Below are 26,188 nucleotides of genomic sequence, written 5' to 3' on the forward strand. Positions count from 1 at the left end.
GCCTTTAATCGAGCAACTCGACCCCGGGACTTATTCTTTGTAAGCCCAGTACTTATTCTATCGGTCTCTTTTGCCGAACCGCTAAGTGACAGGGACGTAAACACACCAGCATCGGTTGTCAAGCAATGCTAGGGGGACAAACACAGACACACAAACACACACACGCATATAAACATATATACGACGGGCTTCTTTCAGTTTCCATCTACCAAATCCACTCACAAGGCTTTGGTCGGCCCGAGGCTATAGTCGAAGACACTTGCCCAAGATGCCACGCAGTGGAACTGAACCCGGAACCATGTGGTTGGTAAAGAAGCTACTTACCACACACCCACTCCTGCGCCTATATATAAATTTATAAATATAAATTAATAATTTTAAATTTTTAACTTTAAATTTAAATAATTTAAATTTTGAATTTTATATTTTATATATTTTGTATATTATATTAATTTATTTCTATGTTTTGGTTTATGTTTTTCACTGTTTGATTTGCCTAATAGTGGGTTTATCTCTAATTTAATTTATATATATATATATATATATATATATTTGAAACTGACTTATTGGAAGTCCACCTGAAGATTGTCGATCAAGACAAGAAACAATTGTAGTGGCGGTTTTTTTGACTATTTATTAAAATTTTATGTATTGATTAAGTCTTTCCTTGTTTGTTTTGCAAAATAGTGGTTTTGTCTCTAATAATATTTTATATATATATATATATATATAGATAAGGCACTTGCTGTCAGTAATTACTCTGGGTAGGCAGTTAGTGATCTTTATGTAGTAAAACATACAAAAAATAAGAGAAGTACAGCTGCGTGACTGAGTTGAAGGCAGATTTACTTCCGCCTTTATAGCACGTAAAGAAAACAGTGTTGTAGGGGTGTACACAGCATATGTACTACAGTACCACTATGGCATAGCTTAATACTGAGATTGAAAAGCAGGGACAAATTATGCCTACCTAATCTACAAAAAAAACAAAATATTTTGCATTTTATGCATAATAATCAGAGTAACCTTCATAATTTTATTGAATTAAGAGCATATTTTGCCACAAAAGGAAAATGTTGCTATCGATCTATTTTATTCAAGGTAGGCACTGTCTACCTTGCCTACCTAGACAGCACATCCCTGGTATAGATATATATATCTTTTTCTGTTTCTCTCAATCTCTCACTCTGACTTTCTCTCTGACACTTACCTTCCTCTCCTTCCTTGTCCTACTGGAGTAACCAAGTATCTCTTCCATGGCGAGACAACTATCTCTATCCCTCTATTATACTCTAACCTTCCACCTGTCTCACAGCCATTTCTCTTGGTTCCAATCCTGTTCTCAGCTGAGAGGTCTTTGTCTTGCAAGCTACTTGGCAACGCCTGTGCTGGTGCCCTGTAAAAAGCACCCAGTACACTCTGTAAAGTGGTTGGTGTTAGGAAGGGCATCCAGCCATAGAAACCATACCAAAATAGACAAATGAAACCTGGTGCAGCTTTCTGGCTTGCCAGTTCTGGTCAAACTGTCCAACCCATACCAACATGCAAAACAGACATTAAATGATGATGTTAGTGATATATATATATAGGGAGAGTTTATGAAAAAAACAAAAGACGAAGACAGGTGGTGTACAAAACAAACAGATGTATTAGTATAACGCTCAGGAATAGAAAAAGTCTTTTACGTTTCGAGCCTTCGCTCTTCTACAGAAAGGGACACAGAAAAAACAAGGAGAGAAAAAATGTGTGTAGTGGCTAAGAGAAAAGATGAGAAAACACAGGAGATTTGTTTTACAGTATTAAGGAGTATATTAAATTCATAATAATAAAGATATTATTATACAATTTTGTACAAAATGAGATTTTATTTTTTCAACATAATCATAATAAGAACCGTTTCGCATTGCTCATCAAGCTAAGGTTTGAAAAATAGACATATTGCTTGGGGGAAGACATATATATATATATATATTTGTGTGAATCTTAAACTCATTTTTTTTTTACTAATGAACATTTAATGTAACATATTGCTTGAAATGTTTTACAGATGAAATATTTGGGGATTTTGAAGATCTTGAAACTGGAGAAACATACAAAGGAAAAACTGAAAATGAAGCTGATAAAAATGATGATGCAAATGAGGACGAAGGTAATGGCTGAAACGAAAAGCATTAATCTGTTTCTGTGATTTGAAGAAGACCATGTTTGCTGTGTGTGTGTGTGTGTGTGTAAGATCTTTATGTCTTGATGTATGTGCATGCTAATTGTCAGCAAAAGTGTGTCTGGTCATTAAACTCTTTTGCTGTTCAGAAAATATTACCTAACTTGAGGTTTAGTTATATTCTCTTGGAGAAAAATCTTTTTGAATCTGCTTGAACAAGTTTTGTCTGACCAATGCAAGCATGGAAAAGTATATAGTAGTGGCATTCATTGGCCGTTGCCAGCCTCGGGCCGTTGCCAGCCTCGGGCCGTTGCCAGCCTCGGGCCGTTGCCAGCCTCGGGCCGTTGCCAGCCTCGGGCCGTTGTCAGCCTCGCCTGGCCTCCGTGCCGGTGGCACGTAAAAAGCACCATCCGACCATGGCCGTTTGCCAGCCTCATCTGGCACCTGTGCTGGTGGCATGTAAAAAGCACCCACTACACTCATGGAGTGGTTGGCGTTAGGAAGGGCATCCAGCCGTAGAAACATTGCCAGATCAGACTGGGCCTGGTGCAGCCTTCTGGCTTCCCAGACCCCAGTCGCACCGTCCAACCCATGCCAGCATGGAAAGCGGACGCTAAACGATGATGATGATGATGATTCCATCTTCAGAATTTTCTGAAAGTTTTGACTGTTTTGCAAATAATTTGTTTCAGATGATTCCAAAACATCAGAAGAAAAACGAATGGAGAACAAACTGAAATTGAAAGAAATGTTTGATAAAAGTTATGACAATAAAGGTGATGATGAGTTTTATGAAACTTGGAAAAGCGAGGCAGAATCACAGGCGAAGGTAAGGAAAATAGTTTATGTGGTCAACGTTCTATGTTTTATGCATGAATCTCTTTGTTGGAACAGTAATATTGTATTACAAATATACTCCAGTAATACTGTTCTGTACTACAGTAATATTGTTTTGTACTCCAGTAATACTGTTCTGTACTCCAGTAATACTGTTCTGTACTCCAGTAATACTGTTCTGTACTCCAGTAATACTGTTCTGTACTCCAGTAATACTGTTCTGTACTCCAGTAATGCTGTTTTGTACTCCAGTAATACTGTATTGTACTCCAATAACACTGTACTGTACTCCAGTAATACTGTACTCTACCTCAATAATACTGCACTCCAATAATATTGTACTGTACTTCAATAATACTACTACACTCCAATAATAATGCACTCTAATAACATTGTACTGTACTCCAATAATACTGCATTATATTCCGATTAAACTGTAATGTAGTTTAATTCTAATGGACTGTACTCTAATAACTGTATTGTACTCCAATAACACCATATGCCACTAATACTGTACTGTACTCCAAATCCTACTTGTTATCTTTTAGCTCCAGATTAGCTCTGTTCAAATAGACTTGAGCTCAAGGGCATTCCAATTGTGACCCTCCCATCCTTTTGTGTGTCCAGAACCACAGTGCTCAATGTGTTCTTTTTTGAGATGGTCATATGATTTGAGGGAGATTTGGTTGCTATTTCTTGCAAGATCAGCTACTGCGTAGAGTTTTCTTAGTAAGATTTATAAGTTGAAGTTGAAATACCAACTCTGTACGAGAGGTTTAGAAATGATTTTGGTGGTTGTCACTTCTTTACACCAACATTGAACTTGACTTCAAAGTTGTTTTTTGTTGACTGCAATACAACTTCTATACTTCAACTTTTGTTGTTTAATTAATGTAAATATTTTTGTAATTGTTGTGCACATAGTGATATTGTCAACTTTTTTGGTTCTTTCTAATTGGATCAGTGAGCACTTCTTTATCCAGCTGTCATCCTCCATATGCATCATATGTCTATACCAGTTCAGGTTTCTCTTTGCAAATAGGCACACACATGACTTCTAGTTTAGAAACTTGTTTCCCAATCTTGTGGTTCACTTCCACTGCAGAGCACCAGGATTACCTTCTCAATTTTATCATGCCTGTTGTTATATTGTTAATAGTATTAATGGCATCTTGTAAAATTTTGTACATTTTCTTTTTCATATAAATTTGTAGCTAAATAAAGAAGAATTTACAAATCTCCCTGATGACGTTCGCGTCCAGTATGAAGGCTACCGCCCTGGAATGTATCTTCGGATAGAAATAAAGAATATGCCCTGTGAATTTATCCAGCATTTTGATCCGAGCTATCCTATTGTTATTGGTGGTATCCAGAACATTGAAGAAAATATTGGCTTTGTCAGAGTAAGTATGTGTTAACGAGATTATGAAGACAGGTGATTGTGTTGTTTGAATGACATCAAGCAGTAGATTTATTTCAGCTCAGTTTTATTGTAACGTAGATGACAAAGAATCTGATACCACATCATCATCATCATTCAGCGTCCACTTTCCATGCTGGCATGGGTTGGATGGTGCAACTGGGGTCTGGGAAGCCAGTCTGATCTGGCAATGTTTCTGCGGTTGGATGCCCTTCCTAACACCAACCACTCCGTGAGTGTAGTGGGTGCTTTTTACGTGCCAGACGAGGCTGGCAAACGGCCACGATCAGATGGTGCTTTTTACGTGCCACCGGCACGAGGCCAGTCGGGGCGGTGCTGGCAACGGCCACGTTCGGATGGTTCTCTTACGTGCCACCGGCACTGGTATCACAGCTGCAATTTCCATTGATGTTGATCGAAAAATATTTATTAGCAACAGAGACAGTGTTAATACTTAGTTAGGTGATATTTATCCCCACTTAAATGTGGAAGTTCTGTTAGAACAAACTATACTGTGGTAGTTACCATGAGGAAACTCTCATATTGGCTTTTTGGTGCAAAATGCACACTTGTTTATATCGCTAGCGGAGAGAAAAATCTCTACCATCTCCAGCACTGAGACTACCAGTTCACATGATTTCAACCTCTCTGGTCTTGTCAATGATGGAGGTTTGCTTGTTAGAGATGTCAATGATACATCTCCCTGGCCAGCAATACTTTAAATAACAGTGCCAGTGCAGGCACTGGTGTTGTGATTATCCAGTGTGCTTGTTAAAAAATATTTATTAGCGACAGAGCCAGTATTAATATAGTTTGTTCTAACAGAACATCCACATTTAAGTGGGAGTAAATATTACTTCTCGGTATTAGTTCTGCGTCTGTCACTAATAACCCTTCTGTGGAAATGTTTGAGGACTTAATTTCTATGAAAGATTAATTCTATTAACAATGTCATTGCATCAAAATTTTTTATACTTATGTGCTGGTAAAATATCCAAATAAATAATATGGCATTTCCTTTTCTTTTCGTATTTAGGCTCGCTTTAAGAAACATCGTTGGTATAAAAAAATCTTAAAATCCAGAAACCCTGTGATTATGTCAGTTGGTTGGCGAAGATTCCAGACACTCCCAGCTTATTATATCCAAGACCATAACTATAGGAATCGTCTTTTGAAATACACACCAGAACACCTACATTGTAACACTATGTTTTGGGGTAAGTTAAAATTTTATTGTTCACCCTTATTTATGATTGTATGTTTCTTGTAGTCCCATCCATCTAAGATATCCAGCTACCAAAATATTAGGTGGCGATGTTTTTGTTGTGTTTGCTTTGTTGTTAGCCACTCTCTTAGAAACTAGGAAGTTCAACAAATTTTTTATCAAAGGTTAATAAATTATCTTTTTGTATTTCGAAATTATTGCTTGAATTAGTAAGTTATTTAGATTTTAAATATGTGGCATACCTATTTTGAATGTCTCATATGAATGTTCATCATCATCATTGTCCATCCATTTTCCATGCTGAGTGGACTGGAGCAACATGAAATGAAGTGTTTTGCTCAAGAACGCAACGCGTCGCCCAGTCCAGGAATTGAAACCACAATCTTACGATCATGGTGCTGACACCCTAACCACTAAACCACACGCCTCCACAATGTGAATAAATAAGCTTTACATTTGACAGAGTAATTTGAATGCCAAAAGGTTAAAGTGTTAAATATATATTGAAAGTTATCATTTATTGTTATTTTGCTTCTTTATTTTTTCAGGACCAATTGTTCCTCAAGGCACTGGTATTTTAGCTATTGAGACATTAGACAATTCTTCAGTAAGTTTTTCAGCTCCTTACTTTATTACTTAGTGTTAATAGAATATAATGTTATTGTTGTTGAGCAGACTTATGACCAAAGGCATCCAGCTGTGATCAACATATCTTCTTCTTTGTTGTTGTTGAGTAAACCTAGTCAAAAAAATACCTGCTATGACCAACATATCTTTGTTGCACAGTAAACCTATGCTCAAGTGTATTCCAACAGTAATCAATATATCTGTGTTGCCATTGAGCTGATTTAAGGTCAAGGACATATCAGCTGTGATCAACACATCTGTTGTTTAGCAGACTTAACTGAAGAGTATACAGCTGGGATTAACATATCTGTGTTATTGTTGAAGTGATCTAAGGTCAAAAACACACCACCTATTTCTTTATTACCCACAAGGGGCTAAACATAGAGGGGACAAACAAGGACAGACATAGGTATTAAGTCGATTACATCGACCCCAGTGCGTAACTGGTACTTAATTTATTGACCCCGAAACACACCACCTGTGATCAACTCATCTTTGTTGCTGTTCAGTTACATACCTGCTGTATCAACACATCATTTTGTGCACTTAGAACTACACTGCAATGTGTTTTTCCTTTGTTAAGACAGTAGTGTGAGATTTGAGGAAGAATTGGTTGCTGTTTCTAGTAGGCTGAGTGATCACAGCTTCTTAATTTGGTACACTGCATGGCACTCACTTGGTTACAACGTCAGAGGTTCTAGTGGATCCAGTCAATGGAACAGCCTGCTCTTGAAATTAACGTGCAAGTGACTGAGCACTCCACAGACATGTGTACCCTTAACGTAGTTCTCAAAAGACAATTTTGCCAGCTGAGTGGGCTGGAGCAATGTGAAATAAAGTCTTGCTCAAGGACACAACTCTCTGCTGGGAATTGAACTCATGACCCCATGTTTGCGAGCCAAATGCTGTAACCACTAAGCCATGTGCCTACACATACATTATATTAATGGTTTTTGATTGATTTTTCTGGTGGAGATTTTATATTTGATGTTTCATTTATATTTCAGCCAGGTTTCTGTATTGCGGCCACTGGTGTTGTTTTGGAAGCAGATAAATCAAATGAAATTGTTAAAAAGCTAAAATTAACTGGAGCACCATACAAAATCTTTCAGAAGAGTGCCTTTATTAAGGTTTGAATTAAAATTTCTTTATATGTAATATATCTAGCAAGTGGATAGTAGAACTGGTTGAGCTTTGGTCAAAATATCTTGCAGTATTTCATAACATCCTCATCACCATTTCACTGCCTGCTTTTCCATGCTTGCATGAGTCAGATGTTATTTGTTGAGGTGGATTTTCTTTCTACAGCTGGATGCCCTTCCTGTTGTCAACCCTTACCTGTTTCCAAGTAAGGTAAAATTCCCCTAAGACCAGACATGTTTCCACAATGGTGACACTTGTTTACAATGATATCAAGGCAGGAAGACAGTAACACATGGACTCACAATACACACACGCACCTTTCAGTTTCTGTTTACAGAAATCCACTCACAAGATTTTGTTCAGTCAGAGGGTATATTAGATGACAGTGGTCCATAGTACTTCACAGTGGGAATGAACCTAAAACTACATGGTTATGAAATGAACTTCTTAACCACAGAGCCATCCTAAATATGCTTTCATTCTCAAAACGCTTAGTGTGATCATCATCATCATCACCATTTAATGTTTGCTTTCCATGCTGGCATGACTGAAAACTGGTAAGCCGGGGAGCTGCACCAGGTTCCAGTCTGATTTGGCATGGTTTCTATGGCTGGATGTCCTTCCTAACACCAACCACTCCAAGTGTGTAGTGGTTGCTCTTTACATGCCATCAGCATGAGTGCCATTGATGTGACACTGGCATCAGCCATGACTATAATCTCACTTGGCTTGACAAGTCTACACAAACATGGTGTATCACCAAAGGTCTTGGTCATCTTTCACTACCTCCATGGTACAGATAGACTTATTAAAGACTCTTCATCTGTTTTCAGTCCAAGGTGTTGTACTTTTTATCAATTTTTTGTAAGAAAACAGTTGGTCATGTAGGAGTAACTGTTGTATAAACTGCTTTATTGTATCATTTAGATTGATTTTTTATAAAATTTACTTCACAAGATATATCTAAAGTACAATGTCTTAGAAGGTATTTATGTCCTTGAAAGCTAAGCACCATCTGTTCGGTTGAGAGGAGGATAACCTGAATTCAAGTTTTATTCGTTACAGTCTGTTGATTGTATTACTAATTGCTTGAACTGATTACTAATCCCATCAAACTGTGCTTTTGTGACCTAGACATCAATGTTTTAAAACTGATCTGTTTTACATTACATTCCAGACAGGTCAAGTGCTAATTTGCTGAAGCAGAAATATCGATATAGCAAATATTCTACTCAATACCACAGCTTTGCCTGTCAGTTGCTTGATCTTAACTACTTGTATGTCCCTTAGTGGCTGACAATATGTGCATACATTTCTGATCATGAGCAGGAGTAGTGGGGGAGCATCTTAGCCATGTGTTGAGAATGATTGTTTGTGGTTTGAATAAATGTAAGAAAAGCAAAGTTTGAAGGAAATATTAGCCATTTTTCATACTTTCTAGGGGTAAACAAATAGGGAATAACAGTTGCTACCCAAAGACAAAAAGTTGATTATCAAATTTAGTGTTGCATTAGTTTTACATTTCACTTTTTGCCACTGTGATGGTGTTAGCTGCCGATTCTACTTATTGAGGTGTCTTGCAGGTACTTGGTGACCTTACCAATGCTGGTGCCATGAAAAAAAAGCACCTGGTACGCACACTGTTTGAAGTGATTGATGTTAAGTAGGTCATCCGGCTGTAGGAACCATACTAAAGCAGACTGGAAATTGGTACAGCCTTCTGGCTTGTTTGTTTGGGTCAAACCATCCAGCCAATGCTTGCATTGGAAAAAGGGGATGTTAAATGATGATATGGAGTGATGGTGGGTGAGAGCAGATATATCACAAAGTTGAGAGAATGCTTTAGTTTTGCCAAGAGAGCAAGACAACCTCTGTGGTGTTGGTGCTATGAAAAAATATACCCAGCACACTTTGTAAAGTGGTTGGTGTTAGGAAGGGCATCCAGCTTTAGAAACCAAGTGAGGCATTGGAGCACGGTGCAGTCCTTTGACTTGCCAGATTCTGTTGAACCGTTCAATCCATGCCAACATGGGAAGCAAACATAAAGTGATGATGATGATGATAGCAATGCTGATGATGTATGTGTTAATGTTTGTCTGTTCTATATGTTATATAACTGGACAGTGAAATCGTTCCTTATTTATAGCTATCGCATATTCCTTGATATGTATATATCACCAGCATCATCAAATTTAATGTCTGTTTTCCATGCTAACATTGGTTGGCTGGTTTGACAGGATTTGGTGAACTGCAAGGCTGCATTAGGTGCCAATGTCTGTTTCTGTATGGTTTCTACAGCTGGATGCCCTTCTTAACACCAACCACTTTATAACATGTACTGGTGCTACTTCCATGCCTTTAGCTGTAGTGAGGTTGTCAAGTAGCTTGCAAGACTGGAAAAGAACAAGAAAGGGGAAAAGTGCTTGAAGTGGGGAGAAAATTTAAGAGAGGGAGAGTTGTCAGGTGTTAGAGTTTAAAGTACTCATACACACATAAATACATTGTGCTCTTTTTTTTTCCCCAATGCAGGATATGTTCAACACTCCTCTTGAAGTTGCTAAATTCACTGGTGCTTGTCTTCGAACTGTCAGTGGTGTGAGAGGCCAAATTAAAAAAGCTGTTAAAAATCCGCCTGGTGCCTTTAGAGCAACATTTGAGGATAAGATTGTTATGAGTGGTTTGTATTTTTTTGCTTGTATCCTATAATTTTTTTATGCTCCATTGTGAAGGTCATGTTTCTGTTGTTGAGCTGACACAGTAGTTTCTGAGTGAACTTAACTCAAGAGTCATTTATCTCCTTAACCTTCTCCATACTATATCCCTGTTGGAATGCACTGCCTTTGTTTCTATTCATCATCATCATCGTCATTTAACATCTGCTTTCCATGCTAGCATGGGTTGGACGGTTTGACTGTGGGCTGGCAAACCAGATGGCTGCAGCAAGCTCCAGTCTTGATCTGGCAGAGTTTCTACAGTTGGATGCCCTTCCTAACACCAGCCACTCCGAGAGTGTAGTGGGTGCTTTTACATGCCACCGGCACGGGGGCCAGTCAGGCAGTACTGGCAACGACCTCGCTCGAATTTTTACACATGGGCCAGTCAGGTGGTACTGGCGATGACCTCGCTGGCATGTGAAAAATTCGAGCGAGGTCATTTCTATTAATTTTGAAAATAATGAAGAATATAATAAAATGAATATAATAAAACATAATATAATAATATATTATTATAATCATCATCATCATCATCATTGTTTAACGTCCGTTCTCCATGCTAGCATGGGTTGGACGGTTCGACCGGGATCTGGGAAGCCAGAAGGCTGCACCAGGCTCCAGTCTTATCTGGCAATGTTTCTACAGCTGGATGCCCTTCCTAACGCCAACCACTCCGTGAGTGTAGTGGGTGCTTTTTACGTGCCACCCGCACAGGTGCCAGGCGAGGCTGGCAACGGCCATGGTCGGATTGGTGCATTTTATATATAGTATACAATTATTATATAATATTATATAATATCATATATATTATAATGATATAATAATGATATAATATAATAAAAAAATATAGTATAATAAAAAGAATATAATAAAATGAATAATATAATAAAATGATTTAATCATTATTAAAACAATGTTTGAAATATAAATTAACATGAAATTTTAAGGAAAGTTTTAATTTAAATTGCTTTAACCGTTTAGCATTCAGATTATCCTGTCATTGCCAAGCTTATTCATTCACATTATTTTCACTTAATCAAGCATCATCTCAGAGCTTCAAGATTACAATGGTGTGATTTTATATTTTTAGAATGACATTGTAGGGTAGGTGTGAGTGGCCAGATCAGGCCAGTTTGGGCATAAACCAGGTACAATATTTGGTCTGGGTATGGCCAGGTTAAGGGTTAAATAGAAAGTTTGTATTATAGCATCAAGGGAAGTCTTCATGTAGTCTTCATCTAACAAATTTGCACACAAGGCATTGGTTGTCCTGAGGCTAAAGTAGAAGACGGATACCCAAAGCACCATAACTGTGAGATAGAACCCGAACTCACATGGTTGCAAAGCAAATTTCTTAACCATACAGCCAGGCCTACATTATTCCTTATATTTATACCTGTATTTCATTGCTTACATAGGTAGATTTTTTTTTCCATTACTGCATTTATTTTTTCATTGTAAACCATTAGACTGTGAAGTGGAATATATCAGTCTGACAAACTGAAGAAAGCTCAGTCGTTCTGGTTAGCTGGCAATAGACTTGAAAACAGCTTGCTTGTTTGTGCAGGTGCAGTCAGTTCAAAATAGATTTCAAGGGTCATGAGGAGAGAATGTGCACTATTTCAGGTCTTTCCTCATGATGACATTCCAGCGCACAGGCCTCTGCTCATTGATGTGAAGCTCTCCCTACTCAATTGACAGACTTATTTGGCCTTAAGTCCATTTTAGGATCATCACCACCATTTAACTTGTGGAGTTGTGCAGGTCTGATTTGGCCTATGGGCACACAGTTATCTTGCCTCACACCCACACATCACCCCCACCAACCAGGTTTCATTATTCTTTTTCATCCATTTCCTCTAGTGGCTGACCCCTCTCACCTGTCAGCAGGTTGAGCTGGATTTCTTTCAAGATGACGTTTGCTTGACGATGATTGATGCCAATTGATAACATTCATTGTCTCAGTCTGATTCCCATAAAATTTCTACATCCAACTTCTATGTCTGGAATCGGTAATTCTTTGCTACATTGAAATATAGGCTGGCACCGTGTAAAAAGCTCCCGTGCCGACGACACATAATAGTGCCCATGCTGGCACCATGTAAAAGCACCTGTGCTGGTGTTGCATGAAAAACACCTGGCACACTTTGTAAAGTGGTTGGTGTTAGGAAGGGCATCCAGCCATAGAAATCAGGCTGAAATCAGGGGCCAGATTAGACTAGAACCTCGTGCAACTCTTCTGCTTGCCAGCTCTGGTCAAACTGTCCAACCCATGCCAGCATGGAAAACAGGTGTTAAATGATGATGATGATGATGATGATGCATGTATTCCAGAAAGAATTAAGCAATAGAAGATAAAAATGATTGTAAGAAAATAATTACTCTACTATTTTTCAGAAATAAAAAAATGAGTTAGCTAAATGTCTTTAACAATCTTACCAAGGAATGCCTCATACATACAGACAGATAATACTGTTGTCATTTTTGTATGTATGTACTTGTGTGTATATGTGTGCCATACCAAGAAAGCCAGAGAGAGAAAGAGACCTGGATAGAATAGTGATTCATATTTTTGTTCTGTCTTTAACAATAGTGTTGAGAAATGTGTGTATATACATGTATACATACATATAGAAGGAGAGAGAGAGGAAGTGGGGAGTTGTGAACCAAACCAGAAGTTATATTACAGATGGACAGATCTCACAAAACTTATAATGTTTGATGGTTTAGTAATAAAAAAACAAACAAAACAAACTGCAGAATTGTCAAATAAAGTTTTGATAAATAAATAAAAAAAAAATATCCTTGGCCATTTCAGATATTGTCTTTGTCCGAACCTGGTATCCTGTTGACCTCCCAAGATTCTACAACACTGTTACATCCCTGCTTCTATCACCAAGTGAAAAGATGTCTTGGAGAGGTATGAGAACAGTAGGACAGATCCGAAAAGAAGAGAATGTTCCTGTTCCGCATAATAGTGATTCATTTTATAAGGTAAGAATGAGTCTTTTAGAATTCCTCTGTGTGTGTGTGGAAATGTTTTTGTCAGTGGTGAATAAGTAAATGAATGAATGTTGTCTAACTCCAGGTCAGCTCTGAGTGGAGAACCTATGATCAAAAGTGTTATGGCTTACGTCATCTTTTTTTCTTTTTTCAGACTTGTGTATCTATGATTACATCATCCAATATATTCTTCTGTCTTTTGAGACAGTAGCATCTGAATTGAAAGCAGTTTGGCTGCTATTTCTAGTAGATCAAGCAACTATTGCTGAGTCTATCTCTTGGCTCTTGTTTGCTTATTGGATAGTTGTATGAGTATTTGTATGTGGTGTGTATATGTATATATGTATGTGGTGTGTATATGTATGTTCAGGTGGAAGTATGTGAGTGTGCATTGTTTTAATGTCCACTTGTATCAGCTGGCATGAGTTGGACAAGACTTCTTGTGGTAATCTCTTATAGTTGGATGCCCCTCCTGACACCAACCTCTTTAGTTGCTACTTAATGACATGCAGCCAAACAGTCTCTTCTTCATCATGATTATCATCATTTAATATCCACTTTTCCACACTTGCATGGTTCAGACAGATTTTCTACAGCCAGATGCTCTTCCCATTGCCAGCACTCACCTGTTTCCAAGCAGTATTTCCCCCATGGTCATTCATTTTTTTCATGGAAGACTGGAAACAAACAACATTGCTTGTATGATGACGATGCTCATTTATAACGGTCGTAATATCTATTCTAAAAACCAAAAGATACATGGTATACATTCGCTACATTAAATATGTTGGAAACTAACCTTTTTAAGTAAAGAAAAAAAACAATACATCCATCATATGATCCTTCATAGTACCATTGGCTTCATCATCATCATCATTTAACGTCTTTTTTCCATGCTAGCATGGGTTGGATGGTTCAACCGGGGTGTGGTAAGCCATGGAGGCTGCACCAGGCTCCAGTCTGATTTGGCAGTGTTTCTACAGCTGGATGCCCTTCCTAACGCCAACCACTCCGAGAGTGTAGTGGGTGTTTTTTATGTGTCACCGGCACAGGAGCCAGCACAGACTGGCAAACGGCCATGATCGGTTGGTGCTTTTACATGTCACCGACACGGACACCAGTCAGGCGACGCTAGTAACTGCCACGCTCGAACGGTGCTTTTACGTGTCACCAGCACTGGTGTCTTAACTACAATTACCATTCGAATTTTTGATGTTGATGAACTTGACTCAACAGGTCTCCTCATAACTTATAAGTAAACACAAAAATAGAATATACAATATAACACTTATTGGGGTGAGAATATGTTTGTTACACACACACACCACACACACACTCTCTCTCTCTCTCTCTCTCTGTGTAAAGATATGTCTGGCTGTGCAGTTACGAAATTTACTGCTCAATCAAATGATTTCAAATTCAGTCCCTCTGTGCAGCAGCTTATTCAAATGTCTTCTTCTACTATAGCCCTGGACTGGCTAATTTCTCATGTCTATTTATACATGCATGTACATGTGTGTGCACACTCACACACACACACACACAATGTATATATTCATACATGTATACACGCAGACTTACATGTATTATACACATGTATATATCTATACTTGCATGCATAGGATGTTGGCATTCCATGGCTTTGCTTGACACTGTTGGCGTTAGGAAGGGCATCCAGCTGTAGAAACATTGCCAGATAAGACTGGAGCCTGGTACAGCCTTCTGGCTTCCCAGATCCCCGGTTGAACCGTCCAACCCATGCTAGCATGGAGAACGGATGTTAAACGATGATGATGATGATGATGATGTCCAAGCAAAATGGTGATGTGATGCTTACAATCCCGATTGACATTATGACTGGTCACTGTGCACCTTGGAAGGCCATTAAAATAAAAAAAAAAAAAAACCTCTTCATGACCACCACAACAACAACAATAATAACGGCAGTAGCAGTACTGTTTTAACAGCTACTTTTCATGTTTGCATGGCTCAGGTGGAATTTGTTGAAGTTGATTTTCTATAGTTGGATGCTTTTTCTGTTACCAAGTGAGATAATATTCTTCCTTGGTTGGATATGTTTTCAAAAAAAGACTGGAAATGAATGAAGGACACTGCTTGTATGATAGTGCCACTTGCTTACAACCAAGATGTCTAGGCAGAGACACAAAATCATACATGCACACACACATACATATACGAAAGGCTTCATTAAGCTTCCACATTCTAAATTCACTTAGAAGGATTTGGTTGGCATGGGGGTAGAGTAGAAGACACTTGCTCAGGGCACCATGCTGAACGTGAAACCATGAGGTTGGGAAGCAAATTATTTAACCATACACAGACACACCTATGCCTTTAGAAGGTTAAAGTTGTAACATGCTGTCTCAAATATGTTCCTGTGTAACATATGCTAGTATGGAAAGACTGATATTAAACAGACAAATGAATATATTTCAACAATGAACTATTATGTGAAATTCTGTGAGACAGACAATTGCTTTCTAGCTTAAAGTTGCTAAGTTCTTTTGTTTGACACATCGAATCTTTTCAAGGTCAGCTTTACATATGGATCAATCAAACTGCAGTAACATATATGCATAGATAGTGATTGTGTTGTTGGTTTGGTGGATCATCTCCTAATAATTGATATAAAACCCCAATGACACAGAATGCCCTCTGTCGTCAACCAGGAGAATTCATATCTACGAAGCAATTGCCCAGCTCCCCTTCAGGGTTGGCGAAAGCAATGGGGTGGACAATGAAAAACCTGGCTGATGACAGTCAAGGCTGATCTGGAACCCAACCTAGGCCCGCCTATCTACGGCGTTCGCCGCTGGAATAAGGAGTTAGCCTAAAACCGCCAGGTCTGGTTGGCATTTGTGAGAGATGCAGCATTGAGGATGAATGAAGCCAGCTCAACCCACTCCGGGTGAATGCTGTCTCAAGACAAGAAAGAATAACACAAAATCTTATTTATTGTAATATTTAGTAGATATAGTCACATGCATAGCTGTGTGGTTAAGAAGTTTGCTTTTCAACTATGTGGTTTCAGGTTCAGCTTGTTTGGCTAATCAAACCTTATGAGAGAATTCCACAGCTGAAGTGTTAAGGCTGCATATCCTGGTGAAGTGAATTGGCCTGCAAAAGTCCTGTGCCAGTGTCATGTAAAAGGCACTTGTGCCAGTGTTGCATAAGAGCGCTCTGCCTGTGGCATATTAAAAGCACGCAGCACACACTGTAGAGTAGTTGATGTTAAGAAGGGCATCCAGCTGTAGAAACCAAGCCAAATCAGACTGTAACCTGGTCACCATGTAACTTGTAAGACAAAACTCCTTAACTGAGGTGGGGGTGTGTTTAGTATCGAAGGAGGTGGCTTTGGTTAAAGTATGATATTTCTCTTTTTCTCTTTTCTCTTTTACTTGTTTCAGTCATTTGACTGCGGCCATGCTGGAGCACCGCCTTTAATCGAGCAAATCGACCCCGGGACTTATTCTTTGTAACCCCAGTACTTATTCTATCAGTCTCTTTTTTGCCGAACCGCTAAGTGACGGGGACGTAAACACACCAGCATCGGTTGTCAAGCAATGCTAGGGGAACAAACACAGACACACAAATACACACATATATATATACATATATACGACAGGCTTCTTTCAGTTTCCGTCTACCAAATCCACTCTCAAGGCATTGGTCGGCCCAGGGCTATAGCAGAAGACACTTGCCCAAGATGCCACGCAGTGGGACTGAACCCGGAACCATGTGGTTGGTTAGCAAGCTACTTACCACACTATATATTAATTGTATACATGTGTGTATCTGTGTGTGTATACATATCAGTGACTCTGAGAAAACTGAACTGCAGACTGACATCACCAATTGCAGTTCAGTTATAGTTGGTGATATCAGGATTTCTGGTGATGTTTACTGGTATTTCCTTTCAACAAATCCTCTGCTAATTCTGTGCTTTTGAATTCCTCTAGATTAAAAAAATCTAGCCATTTCTTGAAAAGGAGTTAAGGATTGGTGGCAAAAAGTGCATCTCACTGTAAATATCCTGCCTCCGTTCCCTTCCGTCTAAGCCATACATGCATGGCAAACAGGCAAAGCAAATGAATGAATAAATAAAATGGGTAGGTGTGGCTGTGCTTTAGAAGCTTGCATTATGTGGCTTCAAGTTCAGTCTCACCGTGCAGCACCTTGAGCAGTGCCTTCTACTACAGCTGTGGGCTGACCAATACCTTGTGTTTGTATTCGGTGGAAGCACTCCGTCGGTTACGACGACGAGGGCTCCGGTTGATCCGATCAACGGAACAGCCTGCTCGTGAAATTAACGTGTAAGTGGCTGAGCACTCCACAGACACGTGTACCCTTAACGTAGTTCTCGGGGATATTCAGCGTGACACAGAGAGTGACAAGGCTGGCCCTTTGAAGTACAGGTACAACAGAAACAGGAAGTAAGAGTGAGAGAAAGTTGTGGTGAAAGAGTACAGCAGGGATCACCACCATCCCTGCCAGAGCCTTGTGGAGCTTTACGTGTTTTCGCTCAATAAACACTCACAACACCCGGTCTGGGAATCGACCGCGAGTCCGCTGCCCTAACCACTGGCCATTGCGCCTCCACCTTGGATTTGGTAGACAGCAATTGAAAGAAGCCTATTGAATATGTGTCTTTGTGTGTGTGTGTGCATACCTGTGTCTTGATGTTCTGTGATAGTTATAAATGGGCATCGCTGTCATACAAGCATTATCCTTCATTTCCAATCTTCCTTGGAAACATCTCTGGCTATGGGGTACTATTTGGAAACATCTCTGGCTATGGGGTACTATTTGGAAACAGGTGAGGGTTAGCAACAGGAAGGGCATCTGGCCATAGAAAATCTGCCTCAAAAAAATCTGTCTAACTTATGCAAGCATGGAAAAGTGGATGTTAGATAATGATATTTTGTGTGTGTGTATATATGTGTGTGCTTGCATGTTTGTGTGTGTACCCATAACTTGACATCACATGATGGCTGAAACGAGCATTGCCATTATGCAAATGATGTTGTTTGTTTCCAATTTTTTGGTGAAAAACATGCCTGTCATGGGGGAAATATCTTGCTTAGAAACAGGTAAAGGTTGGAGACAGGAAGGGCATCTGGCCACAGAAAATCTGCCTCTGCAAATTCTGTCTGACCCATGCAAGGATGGATAAGTAGATGTTAAATGATGATGATGTTTTCAGAAACCCCTATCAGAGATAATATTGGTATCAAATTTTGGCACAAGGCCAGCAATTTTGGGGGAGGGTGCAAATCGGTTACATCAACTCCTATTCTCAACTGATACATATTTATCAACCCTTGAAAGGGTGAAAGACAAAGTTAGCCTGGTAGAATTTGAACTTAAAACATAAAGATAGATAAAATGCTTATCAGAAATAATTATATACTCCACTATTTCTCATTTGTTATCTTTTTTTTTTCTGTTTGTTTGTTTTTTAGAAAGTGGAGCGTAAGGAGAAACCAATGAAGCCATTTAAAATCCCTCAAGATTTGAAACAGGCTTTACCTTTTAAGAGTACCGAGAAGAATATTGCCCCCAGAAAGGTACCCTACAAGAGAGTTGCTGTTGTAAAAGATCCCAAAGAAGCTAAGGTAAGATATTACTCTTTTACTTGTTTCAGTCATTCGACTGTGGCCATGCTGGAGCACTGCCTTTAGTCGAGCAAATCAACCCCAGGACTTATGTTTTGTAAGCCTAGTACTTATTCTATCAGCCTCTTCTGCTGAACCGCTAAGTTATGGGGACGTAAACACACCAGCATCGGTTGTCAAGCGATGTTGGGGGGACAAACACAGACACACAAGCATATACACACACATACATATATATATACATATATATACGATGGGCTTCTTTCAGTTTCCATCTACCAAATCCACTCACAAGGCTTTGGTCGGCCTGAGGTTATAGTAGAAGGCTTTTGCCCAAGGTGCCACGCAGTGGGACTGAACCCAGAACCATGTGGTTGGTAAGGAAGCTACTTACCACACAGCCACTCCTGCGTCTATATTCTGAATAATTTTGATTTTTTTTTTTGTTTTTTTTTTCAGAATAAAATTAAAGTGTTATATTTATAGTTAATAATTCTGTACTGTCTTTGTTTGTTCGTTAATAGGTTGCCAAATTGATGAAGATGTTTAGAGAGCTACACAAGCATAAAGAACGAGAGGAACGGATGAAGATGCGGGAGAGGGTCGACAAACACCGTGCAGTTCTTGCCAAAGAAGAGGAGAAGAAAGTTCAGCGATTGAAAGACATAAAGAAAGTTGTCTACCGCAGATTAGGAAAAATGGAAAAACAGAAAGAAGCTTTGGAAGAGAAAAAAATGAATTGAAGGAAAGTGTGTGTGGTGTGTGCGAGAGAGAGAGAGAGAGAGAGAAGTGTATGAAAGTGGGATCAGGTGGGGAGATAGTCACTTGTTGCAAAAAATGTCCAGAATAATGGCAGTGGTGTTTGTTTGTCTTTGTACAAGAGAACTAAAGGAAATGTCTGTTCTGCTATCAGCAGTGGAACTGAATGCAATGGTTTAATGACTCCATATATGTGTCATTACATTGGTTTTTATCACTGTACAGGTTCAATAAAAAAAAAAATATGAAGAATTATATTTATTTTGCAATTAAATGCTTCCATTGTATTTCTTTCATAAGGAAATGGAATGAAAAGAAGAGAAAGAATGGTTGTAAATAATGAGAAAGATAATTTGTCTAAAGATAACTTATCTTGTGGTTAAAAATAAATGCTTAACAATATAATGCTTGTCAAATCCGAATGCTCCATTCTCTCATTATGATTTTCCCACCTCTTCTACTTCTCTACTCCATTTAGTCTTTTTTCCTATCAATTGAACATCACTTTATTCTGGTGCTTTTTTCATTATTATTTATTTTTTTTTTGTTAGTCTATCTGAGGTAAATTTTATTGGGACAAATAACACTGTGTAATATGATTTTTGTCCTTGGGTAGCAGCTCTTTTACTCCTTTACTTGTTTCAGTCATTTGACTGCGGCCATGCTTCAGCACTGCCTTTAGTCGAGCAAATCAACCCCAAGACTTATTCTTTGTAAGCCTAGTACTTATTCTATCGGTATCTTTTGCCCAAACTGCTAAGTTACAAGAATGCAATCACACCAACATCGGTTGTCAAAGTGATGGTGAGGGGACAAACACACACACACACACACGCAACGGGCTTCTTTCAGTTTCCATCTATCACATCCACTCATAAGGCTTTGGTCAGCCTAAGGCTGACGTAAGTTTTGTAACAGGAAGAAACATTGCTTACAAAATGATAGCCGATCGTTTGCGAAGAAGCGTGTCTACAGTCAACACGTAGGTCTTTTGCTCTGGTAACCTCTGCTCTCTGCCATGTTCACGCACGACCAACTATATATTGCTATGAGTAGAGCAATGGATTCAGCTAATTTGGAAATTCGTGGAGAAATGGAGAATATCGTTTATATTGTGTGTATATATATATATATATACACGGGCAACACACACACACATTGCATGTATGTGTTTTGTACGCATACATGCTCGTGTGTGTGTGTGTGTGTGTGTGTGACTGAAGCCATTCACACATACATAACAACCCGTCTGTCAATCACTCACTAAAAATAAATTTTAAAAATCTGTTATCTCTCTCTTTCCCTCTCCCTCCGTCTCTTTACACCGTCGCTAGAAGGGGACTTAATTCATGTTTGGTTTGTAAACAATGGTGAATTTCTCCACCGTGAAAATCCTTAGATGTTATGGCTCAAAATTATTTATCCCTATTCGCGGGTGCCTCGGGGGAAAATAATTTGACAAAAATACAGCTAGGGTCATGCTGAATGTCCTAAAATTTGAGCGACATGCGTGCTAATTTGTGGATGTGCATAAACTGCATTCACGTACACGTACACACACACGCACACACATCCTGCCTTATATATATACAGATAACAATATTTCAGCTTCAACTCGGTGCTAAATCTGTTTGATATATATAATGGAAAATAGATCAGTTTCAAAACATTGACATCCAGGTTACAAAAGCAAAGTTTGAAAGGAATATTTGTCATTTCCTTTTTGCTTTCTAAATAGAAGCAAATAGGAAATAACACTTACTGATCAAAGACAAGGAAAAAAAAATGAATTTGGTACACTGTAATTTTTATATATATATACCCTTCTAACTGGTAATTTAAGAAGGTATCAAACTTGTCTGACAAATTGAGTACGAACCACATGGTTCTGGGTTCAGTCCCACTGCATGACACCTTGGGCAACTGTCTTCTATATCCTTGGGCCGACCAAAGCTTTGTGAGTGGATTTGGTACATGGAAACTGAAAGAAGCCCATCGTATATATGTATATGTATGTGTGTGTATAAGTTTGTGTGTCTGTGTTTGTGCCCCCAACATCGCTTGATAACTGATGCTGGTGTGTTTATGTCCCTGTAACTTAGCGATTCGGCAAAAGTAACTGATAGAATAAGTACTAGGCTTCCAAGAATAAGTCCTGGGGTCGATTTGCTCGACTAAAGGCGGTGCTCCAGCATGGCCACAGTCAAATGACTGGAACAAATAAAAGACTAACCATTGTGTCTCAAGTGTAATTTGTCTTTTCTAGTCTCCAGTTATAATCTTACTTTGATTTGTCAAATTGCTGATATATGTCAGTTGCAACTCCCAATAGAAGTGCCCCTGTTTTTCAATGATGGGGTGGGATTTGAATTGAGGATGCACAGAGGTGGAACAAAGGCCACAAAGCATCTTGTTTGCACTTTGATAGTCCTACCAATTCATCGCTCTGGACTGGTACATACTTTTGTTGACATTGAAAGGAAGAAGTTTATTTCTCAATACATAGTTCTGGGTTCAGTCCCGCATTGTGGCAACTTGGGCAAGTGTCATAATACATATATTCAAGACATAACACGATTTACAGAATATATTTATATTGAACTCATATATTTTCATGAACTTACAACTTCGTGGAATTATTAACGTTCAAAACACGCAGAAGCCCCATAAATGATAAAATAAGGAGAGGCTGTGTGGTAAGTAGCTTGTTTACCAACCACATGGTTCCGGGTTCAGTCCCACTGCATGGCACCTTGGGTAAGTGTCTTCTACTATAGCCTCGGGCCGACCAAAGCCTTGTGTGTGGATTTGGTAGACGGAAACTGAAAGAAGCCCGTTGTATATATGTATATATATATATATATATATATATATATATGCGTGTGTGTTTGTGTGTCTGTGTTTGTCCCCCTAGCATTGCTTGACAACCGATGCTGGTGTGTTTATGTCCCCGTTACTTAGCGGTTCGGCAAAAGAGACCGATAGAATAAGTACTAGGCTTACAAAAAGAATGAGTCCCGGGGTCGAGTTGCTCGATTAAAGGCGGTGCTCCAGCATGGCCGCAGTCAAATGACTGTAACAAGTAAGAGAGACATATATCACGAAATGCATGCATGTTACACACACACACACACACACAAATGGATATACAAGAACGTTCTCGTATAATATTAATAACTTATGTCGAACGAAATTTCTTGCAAAATCCAGGGCCAATGTAAAGGAACTAACAATTAAGAGATTCCTAAAAGCTACTTCCACTCATCTGTGTATTCATTTTGAAGTCTTGCAGAGTCTCGTGTAATCTCTTGTAACCTCATCTAAAATGAAGGCAATTATCAACATTTTTATGAGGATTGTTTGAAGATTGTGAAAGCTCTTTCCACATGAAACCATCGGTAACGTTGTTAATCTACAAATAAAAAGCATATCTATCTACCTGCCTACATATCTACAGGCATATATACATACAAACGCACCCCCCTCTCTCTCTCTCTCTCCACACACACACAGGGTAACCCAAAAGTCACTGAGGGGTTTTAATTTTTAATAACGCCCTTATTTTTTTGTTGTGTCGATGCCCCCAGACGATGAAGTAGGCTAGCCCAATACGTAGATATAGAGGGAGAAGTCTGGACGTCGAGGAGTTGAGTAGAGGTCATCGGAACGTGCGATATGACAGTGGCGACGAGGATTTCGTTGCTCACAGCCACTGTAGTATTGCGATATAACAGTGGCGACGAGGTTTCGAATAGTACCGAAATGGAAGAGTTACTGAAAGCAGTTGTAAAACAACAAGAGCAGCAGCAACTACAGAAGTTAACAGAATTGTTACTGCAGTCGAGAAATACGACAGAATCATTTGCAGTGCAGCAGATGGTGTTGCAAATTCCTTCGAAGAATTTCACTACAATCCGGATGAAGGAACTACTTTTGCTGCATATTACAGACGATACGAAGACATTTTCCGAGAGGAATGCAAGGGATAGTCTAGTGAAAGGAAGTTAAGGCTCCTTTTGCCAAAGCTTGCTCCTCCGGAACACGAAAGTTTTTATAACTTCTATTTTGCCGAGAAAGCCCGCGGAATTGTGTTTTGATAAAACGATAAATATTTTGACTAATATTTTTAGCGAGAAAAGTTCGTAGTTTAACATTCGATGGGAATGTTTAAATTTAAAGAAAAACGAGTCCTATGATTTTGTAACATATGCCGGTATGGTTAATAAGGCTTGCGAAAGGTTTAAGCTGGAAGAATTAACGCCAGATATGTTCAAGTGACTAATATTCGTTAAAGGGCTAGTGGCAACGGAAGACGCGGAAATTAGAAAAAAAAAAAGAATACTATCAAAGTTGAATCAAGATGTGAAACTCACTTTGCAGAAAGTGGCTGAGGAATGCCAACAAATAATAAACCTTCGAGATGATACAAGAAAGATAAAAGACAAGAATAATAATGTACAAATGTGTAAAGAAAGTACAGAAAGAAGGAAAAATTTGAATTCAAAACGGCGCTATGGCAGCAAAGGCGTCCCCAGTGCAGATTCAGCCGTGGCCCAAAACGGATTCGGCATGGTCTAGACTACATATGAATTTCGCAGGACCAATAAATGGCTCTCATTATATCATTGTGGTGGATAGCTATTCCAAATGGCCTGAAGTGTGTAAATGTTCAAGGCCAACCACAAGTGTGACTATTGACTTCTTGGAAGATCTGTTCGCTCGCTATGGAGTGCCAGATACGATCGTGTCAGATAATGGTACACAATTCACGGCGAAGGAGTTCGAAAGATTCTGTAAGTCGGTTGAGATGAAGCATGTGTTAACTCTGTCATACCATCCAAGGTCAAATGGGTTAGCGGAAAGATTCGCCGACACATTCAAGAGAGCTTTAAGAAAGACCAGACGGGAAACCCTTGAAGATACAAATATGACAAAGTTTTTGCAGGTGTATAGAATAACACCGAATCCAAATGCAGAGTCGGGTAGGTCACCCGCAGATTTGATGTTATCCAGAAAAATTCGTTCTAGTTTTGACAAATGGTTGCCGAGCAGGAAACAGAAAATAGAAAATTCGTGGGGAGGGGAACGAAAATTTTTAACACAGGTGACAAAGTGTATTTTAAAATATATAGTAACGGAAAACAGGACTGGGAATAAGGAAGTACAACTGGACGTCTGGGTAACGTGATGTACATGGTAAAAGGACCAAAATATGAACACAGAAGGCATTTTAAACCAATTTTAAAAAAAGATATACAAAAAAAAACAAGAGAGGCGAGAAGAACCAATGGATTTATGGTATGATTTGTTCGAGGTCCCAGAACCACAAGCAAAAGCAGAACCGAAATGTAGGTCGAACAAGAAGAGAAAACCTACAGAAATGATGGAAATTAATACTAAGAGAAAAATATATGCCAGTTTCTCACCGAGGAAATAAAATTGATAAATTCAGGTTTTAAAAACCTAAAAAGGGGAAGGCGTTGTGTCGACGCCCCCAGATGATGAAGTAGGCTAGCTCAATTCGTAGATATAGAGGGAGAAGTCTTGGCGTCGAGGTCATCGGAACGTGCGATATAACATTTTATAAATAGGTGTATGAAATTTTAATTCAATATAGAGGAGATAAAGGAAATTAATTCGTATTTGTTCCTTTTCATCATACCGCTGTAATACGTATGAAAAATGACATCTTTTAAATGACATCCATCCGTGTCCTCTCCAAATTATGTTCCATGACAGCTGAAAGGGTTTCAGGTCCAGTTCCTGATTTCTCTAGTGATATTCTCCTTCAATTGCTGCAGGGTTTCTGGTTTGTTGACATAAACCTTCTACTTGAGGTACCCTCACAAGAAGATGTCAGGGCTGTTCAAGTTTGGGGAACGCGATGGCCAGTTGACATCGCAGTAGGGAGAGATGAGTCTTTCTCCAAAACATTGCCTCAGCAACTGTATTGTCTCTCTTGCGGTATGAGAAGTTGCCCCATCTTGCCGGAACCACATATCGGACATATTTTGAATGGCCGGGCGCAAAAAGTCCTCAATCATGAACCTGTACCGCTCCGTCTGGACTGCCTTCGTGTCAACATGCCCAGATTCTGTTCAACACTCTCTTGCACTTGTTTCCTTGCATCATCGGTTGTGACAATGTGAGGTCTCCCACATCGTGGGAGATCACTTACTGCCCCTTGTTTTTCAAAACGACGAACTAAGTTCCTAATTGTGTTTTCACTTGGGGCATCCCTCACTTGAAAGTGCCGACAACATGCTCTCTGGGTTTGAATAATTGACTCCTGATTTTGATTGAACAATTTCACCAATTGGGTTCGTTGTGCGATGCCGTATTTTTCCATAATTAATTTCCAAGGACTTAGTCCATAAAATTCCCGAAAAGAAAAAGGTAAAAAACAAATCAACAATTACAACCCCTCAATGGGTCACCCTGTACATATATATATAAAACACAAGCACACATACACTCATACACAAACTATGGATGCCTTAGAAGCTCTGCAATCCGATCCTTTGTGACGATCACGCTCTCACCTATATACTGTGCTATGTTGGTCATGCAACGAAGTTTGACAATAGACCACTTTGTATTCAACTCTCCGCTTGCACCTCCATTCTGTATCCATTTCACTGAACCATACTTTATTCTGTACTG

General features: G+C 39.1%; 1 protein-coding gene across 1 annotated transcript in view; it reads left to right on the plus strand.

Moving 5' to 3' along the window:
- LOC115209794 (ribosome biogenesis protein BMS1 homolog) overlaps positions 1 to 19,799 on the plus strand; it is a 64,650-nt gene extending 44,851 nt beyond the window's left edge. Inside the window, exons 16-25 of the mRNA XM_029778333.2 lie at positions 2,048 to 2,149; positions 2,854 to 2,990; positions 4,213 to 4,401; positions 5,455 to 5,635; positions 6,192 to 6,250; positions 7,278 to 7,400; positions 9,943 to 10,090; positions 12,946 to 13,121; positions 18,614 to 18,766; positions 19,291 to 19,799. Coding sequence (XP_029634193.1) covers positions 2,048 to 2,149; positions 2,854 to 2,990; positions 4,213 to 4,401; positions 5,455 to 5,635; positions 6,192 to 6,250; positions 7,278 to 7,400; positions 9,943 to 10,090; positions 12,946 to 13,121; positions 18,614 to 18,766; positions 19,291 to 19,509 — 1,487 coding nt within the window. The 3' untranslated portion in view covers positions 19,510 to 19,799. The remainder of the gene's footprint in view (positions 1 to 2,047; positions 2,150 to 2,853; positions 2,991 to 4,212; positions 4,402 to 5,454; positions 5,636 to 6,191; positions 6,251 to 7,277; positions 7,401 to 9,942; positions 10,091 to 12,945; positions 13,122 to 18,613; positions 18,767 to 19,290) is intronic.
- Positions 19,800 to 26,188: the final 6,389 nt, after the last annotated feature.

This window comes from Octopus sinensis, linkage group LG3, assembly GCF_006345805.1.
Source record: "Octopus sinensis linkage group LG3, ASM634580v1, whole genome shotgun sequence".
Taxonomy (NCBI): Eukaryota; Metazoa; Mollusca; class Cephalopoda; order Octopoda; family Octopodidae; genus Octopus; species Octopus sinensis.